This window comes from Solanum dulcamara, chromosome 10 (assembly GCF_947179165.1).
Source record: "Solanum dulcamara chromosome 10, daSolDulc1.2, whole genome shotgun sequence".
Taxonomy (NCBI): domain Eukaryota; kingdom Viridiplantae; phylum Streptophyta; class Magnoliopsida; order Solanales; family Solanaceae; genus Solanum; species Solanum dulcamara.
In genome coordinates this window covers 55,403,624-55,410,121 of record NC_077246.1, presented here as the reverse complement: position 1 = coordinate 55,410,121, position 6,498 = coordinate 55,403,624, and the positions used below count along the sequence as shown (strand labels likewise).

General features: G+C 31.5%; 1 protein-coding gene across 1 annotated transcript; it reads right to left on the bottom strand.

Moving 5' to 3' along the window:
- Window positions 1-1,211: 1,211 nt before the first annotated feature.
- On the bottom strand, window positions 1,212-3,102 carry LOC129871436 (transcription factor MYB1R1-like). Its single transcript, XM_055946348.1, has 3 exons — window positions 2,704-3,102; window positions 2,118-2,326; window positions 1,212-1,897 (listed from the first exon to the last, which is right to left on the bottom strand). Exons 1-3 carry the CDS (start codon window positions 2,957-2,959, stop codon window positions 1,565-1,567), a joined length of 798 nt encoding a protein of 265 aa, XP_055802323.1. The 5' UTR covers window positions 2,960-3,102; the 3' UTR covers window positions 1,212-1,564.
- Window positions 3,103-6,498: the final 3,396 nt, after the last annotated feature.

The following is a 6,498-nucleotide window of genomic DNA, read 5'->3' as shown; positions in this document are numbered from 1 at the left end:
AGAACAACTGAAACAAACACAAGAAACCACCCCAAGACCTGGCATCAATCAGTAATCGAGCATCTAAATCAAAATAGGAGTACGTCTTTTACAAATATTATGAGTAGAGACAGTCTTCGAAAGCAAGTAAAGACTAGTCCTAATCTGACATGGATGAAAATTGGCAACTCTGAACATTAGGAGCTCACAAAGTTTCTGAATCAGAAGCTACTCCGCACCAATCCAAATCAACCGCGATAACTCGTACAATGATCTGCAGGGGTAGAAGTGTAGTATGAGTACCAAATGAATGGTACTCAATAGGCATAGATCGATTGAGCTCCACAGATAAAGCAAGTATAATTAACATATAATTAGGTAACTACTGCACAAGTAAATAATCAGAAATTATCACAATAATGACAGGAAATAAGGAAATAAGACTAGAAACATAGATAAAGGAATAGAGTCAAAGAACGCACCTGAAACGCAATTCAACAACCTATTAACAGGAAGAAGGCATCATAGGAGTATACTAATCATCACAGTGCTAACTGGCAACTCTAACCATATAATCACCTAGGAACTATTTCGACTGAGCCTAGCAAGAACGACCAACCACCATCCAACTCAAATACCACGTAGACCAACTACAAATACAACCCAAAGGTACCAACTACAAGTACAACAAGAGATAAGAACAAGTATAATCAGACAATAACCAATCGGACGCCCATACCCCCAGAAGGTACAAACAAGGACAAACATACCCCCGTCTCCCAAAAACTAGGGGACCAAACAACAAACAAATAAACAGGTGATAGGCAATGCTAATGAATGCAAGTTTGTAGTAATAACTAGTAACATCATCGGTGGCTCTCAGTAATCAACAACGACAATAAGTGTATACACCCACCCCAATAGGATCTCACCAGAAGTTATATAGAATTTTTTTATTAAACTAAAGAGAAGAAATATGATACTTTGTTTAATAACTCAAAAACTCTTGTATCTCAATATATTGAAAATATGTAATAAGACACTCATATTTATAATACTAACAAACCAAATTATACTAGAACTAGAAAACCTCTTTAAAACAAATAAATTCTAACTAGATATGAATTAAATAAATATCAAAAAACTAATTCTAAACAAATTAAACTTTCAACTCTTGGTTTATTTCCCATACCCTCTCCCTTGTGTTTCACATGTTAATATGACAAAAGTGAAGACAAGAACAAAAATTGAATTTAATTTCTAAAAACAAACAAGTCTATTTCAATTACTTTTCCCTTTATTACATTATATAACAACACCAAATAAAGTGTGAGTGGCTTTGACAAGGACAGTAGCAACTTGGTTTGTGCTGTAATCACCTACGACCACAAAATAAACTAAACAACAAAATCTTCACAACAACTGAAAACGACACCATATCTCTCTATACACAAAACAAAAGCAATCATCATCATCAATCACCTAATTAATATTTTTTCTCTATAATCTAATCCCACTAATTAATATCTTGACTTAATTACATCACACATATCTTAAATTAATTAAGAATAAGAATCCTTATTCTTCAAGCCACACTAATTATACTATCCCCACTAGTGCTACCATTGAAGCCACCGGACATTGCTGGCTGGAAAGCCCTCGGTGGCGTCGTCGTCGATTTTTCACCCGATGCTGACGTGGACAGGTTTAAATTGAGATCTGCCATTTTTGATGATGGAAGGACAGGAAGAGCTGGTATTGGCCTAATGGCCTCCAAGGATTTGTTCATTCCTATCGTGAAACTCTCCGTCGAACTATCTCCGGTAGCCGGTAACATTGCCGGCGGATCGAGCCGGAAAGCTGACATCGGGCAATTGATCATTTGTTTATTATCTTCCAATTTAGCAACACCCTGAACCTACAAAACATTTGAATCAAATTAGAGGCACGAAATTTTTGTATATGATTGTTCAACTGAATTTATTGAATTTTTATTTCGTCTGTACGTATACATCTATATCATATAGGTATGGTAACGAAAATTAAAATGTTACATATAACAAATTGCACTTGTGCAGAATAAATTATAAATTCATGAGCAAATAGTAATTACGTAATTTACAAGCTTAGAGGCTTACAGTATCAGTGGTGATGTCAAAAAGACTGGACCTCCGGCGTCGGCGGTTACTGTTGTTTCGCCGGAGGAAATATTTTTGGGCATGACTGGCCACCTGAGTTGGAGTCCTTGATTTGACGAAGTTTCTAGAAATTCCTCTCCAATCACCCTTTCCTACTTTCTGCAATCCTAGCAAGAATAGTTTGTGCTCTTCCTCTGTCCATGGCACTCCTAATCACCATTTGGACAATAATCACAATTAATTTTTAAATAGTGGAAAAGAAACACATCAAACCAGGATAAGGATTTAACTGAGACTCGAAAAGATTCACAATTTAAAATTAATGAGTGCACAAGCTTATAGTTATACATATCTAATTTGAAATGGAAAATGAAGTTATGACCGATAATTAAATGTCGAGGTACCCTTTGACTTAAAATCCAAATAACAAAATTGTGAGACCTCAAAATTAAGTAATTTGCTAACAATTGCTAGACCTAAACCATTACAATTTACAAAACCCAACTATCTCTATGTTTGTTTATTTAGTTTTTAATGAAAAAAAAAAATAATTCATGTGAAATGGGGTAATGTAAAGATATTGTACCTCGTTTACGTTCACGACTCCTAGCAGAAGGATGAACAACGTCATCAGAAGCATATCCGGCGTTAGAATGATCTTGACGCTGCTGCTCAGTGTCCAACAAAGCTAGATTGTTCATGCTAGCACTTTTCCTAAATGAACCACCAGTAGCAGCAGTACCTTCCATCACTCTAACACCAAAGAGCATGAACCCTTTCGCAAACGCTCGGGGTTCATGTTGTTTGTTTCCACTCTGGAACAAGAACTCGTTATTAGACATGGTGGCTAGGCCTTTTAATTTTCTGAGAAAAAATTGAATGATTTATTGTTGGCGTAGTCCATATAGTAAAAGGAAGGAAATGAGGAAAAAAAAGAAAGGAATGGTTAAGGGTTAGCTGGATTATTTTATTGGCTTGGTTATGTTTAGTGAATAATGACTATATACTAAAAGTATAATCAATTTTTTAAAGCTCGTATCTGGTCCAGTGATGATTCGCGGTAGCAACTTCTATTTACTTTTTGTCTTTTCTTTTGGGGAGGTAAAGGAAGAAAGGGATAATATGCTGTTCCTTACTCTCTTCGTCCCAAATTATATACGGTATTTATAAAATTTTATAGTAATACAACTTTTTGAAAAAAAATTATGATCTAACAAAGTGATTAATATTATCCCAAATTATATATGGTGTTTATAAAATTTTATAGTAATAGAACTTTTTAAAAAAAATTATGATCTAAAAAAGTGATTAATATTGTGTGGTTATAAGTTATATATGGTGTTTATAGAATTTTACAATAAAAGAACTTTTTAAAGATTTTATGATCTAAAAAAGTGGTAAATATTGTGTGGTTATAAATTAATTCACTAAAAATAAAATAAAAAATTTAAAATTAAATTAATAATGAATATAAAAAAAATTCTTTTTTAAGAGGATTAAGGAGAAAAACTTATATAAATTGTGCAAATATTTAAAAAAGTAAATCACTTGTCCCTTTACGGCTTGAGTTAAACCCATGCGGCGAGTTATCTCACTTCTTGATAAGCTCCAAACATAAACACTATCACAAAAGAAATTATTGGATCTAATGCCTACATTGTGAACCAATTTTGATACATATAAATGAAAAGATGAGCATTTAATTCGAGACAATAAATTATGTGTCATTCATATGTTTTCTTGTAGTGAAGGTAATATGCGAGGGGTGAAATAAAAGAAGTGTGCGGAAAATCTTTTATATATATATATATATATATATATATATATATATATATATATAAAGTAAGGTAGGATAAACGGTAATTACTTTAAATTTCTAATCAACAGTGGAACCAATAGAGAAAAGTAAAACTCTGTCAAAGAATCGAGTATGTCCAATGTTTTAAATGACAGTTTTGAAATTTATTTTGGGATTCACCTTGAAACGGGGTATGAGCAAAACATGTGAGGATATACGTGTGGAGTTTAGTCTTATGAGACTTGTGTTCTATACGCCCAGTTATATATCCTAAACAAGTTTAATATCTAAAGTTCAATGCACGAAGCTCATCGAACATATCTTACATCAAAGTATGTCAAATTCCTTAGTTAACATAGTTGGCACTCATAAATTTTTAATAAATAAATGATGCTTAATTTTTTATTGGTTTTTGCATCTTTAGAAATAAAAAAATTGAGAATAACTCAAATAACAAATCATAGTATGACATATTTACTATTTGAGAATATCATGTGGGTGAATATCACTTCATATTTCTTTTAAAAATATATAGTCCAATTTAACATCTTCACTTATCATTGATCTTCATGTTTTTATCACGTCTCAAATTTACCATATTTTATTTCACTATTCGAAAGTTAATTTATTTTTATGCACAATCGATTGATGTTTTATCATAGTATAAATTAATTTAATTATTTTTTTCAGAGAGATAAATTGCATAGTATGATTGTGATATATTTTGAGAAATTATGATTCTTTTAATATTTGAAAAAAATTAAAGATGTCAGAATTGATTTGCATCTCATAATAGCTTTTATATCATTGCATTATTAATTTATTTTTCTTTTATTATTTGAAAGACGTTATAGATGTCAGAGTTGATTTGCATCTCATAAGAGCTTTTATATCATTGCATTATTAGTTTGTTAGAAATTTTATTTTCTATAATCTTCTCTAATCATATTTTTAATTATTTTTAATTATAATTTTTATATTATTATATTTATAGACATTGAAATTTTATGAGTCTCTATAAGACTTGTTCAATTTTAAGTTGGACTCTATAAGACGTGTTCAATTCTAGTTAGGGTTCTTGGATGCTACTTCACCCTAAACTCTAATTCATGTACGTATAAAAGGATAATATATTTCCATAAAAATGCACCTCATAAATCCTATAAATTCTTGGGATATTCATAAAGAGGTCAAAATATGTCAAACTCTTCCTAATAATCAAATACTTCAAGAAGATCCACAAATCCTTTTATGAAATCAAGTCCAGATCATCCTAATTTGAGAATGCCACTAATGACCCTCGAATTACGAAAAAATCTTAAGAGAGAAAAATCAAGGAATAAATAGATTTATACCCACATTATTTCATCATTAAAAATATGTTTTATCGTATTTTATTTGTGATATAGTTTATTTTTTTATCACTTTAAAATTTATTGCGAATAATATTATTTTACTATATTCCAAATTTTAAAAAAATTAATAAAACTTCCACTTTATGCCTCGAAATTTATGCCTCACCCCATGTTAAATAAAATGTTCCAACTTTTAAAACATTGTTGTTGTTGTCCAAAGGATTAGATGATCTCTCAGATTGATGTAAAAACTTGCGTTTTTGGCTTGAAATGCTTTGGTTCGTAGTGGGATGAAAAAGATAATAAGTACCAATTGTTAATATAGTAAGTAAAATCACATCTAAAATAGTAACGTGGCTGAATCAAAGAAAGATAAAATTAAAAATAAAGGATGGTGGAAAGAGCATAGTGACTCTCCACCATCAAAATGTATATTCTCCCGTCCTTTTGGAAAGATTTGGCTGTCTATATTTGCTTATTAAATTATACAACATTTGATGGTAGGGGTTCATTTGTGAGGATGAGGAAACTCATTAAGACGCCACTCATCTACTCTTTCTTTAATTGTATGGTTCTAGTGGATGTCCTTTTGGTTCAATCCCTGCTTTTTTCTTTTTCTTTTTCCTTTACATTATATGATCAAAAGTATAAGCACCTTTGGGTTGATTACAAGATCCATCATCCTGATCTTGTCATGTTCTAACCACTCTTTAGCGTTTTGAGATTACAATTGGGTATCTAAAATTTTTGAACTTCTAAACTACTAATTCAATCTCTATTTTTATGTTTAGAGGACTTCTGTTACGATCCGAAATCGGGTGTGATGACACTTATTCATTTCCATCAGAACAAGTCAGCCTAAACTCAATCAACTATAGAAAATAATGCAGAAGCAGTTAAAATAGATAGACATATGTATATAAAAGCGGAATTCTTAGTCAACTACAATACCCCAAAGACTTGTTGTCACATGTACAAGCCTCTAATATGAAGAAAATAAAAATAAGTACAAGTCTCAATGTCTTTGTCACTCGAATAGAGCAAATCATAATATAAAGAGACGAGAGAGATCACCAGCATCGAATAACTACCTCTAAAGTCTCCTCAAAATGCCTCGGATGATGGAAGAAAAACTAAATCACTGTCCGGGCTAGAAACCTACACAAGTGTAGATAGCAAGGAGTGATACCAAATAACACGTTACTCAGCAAGCCAACTAACAAAATTT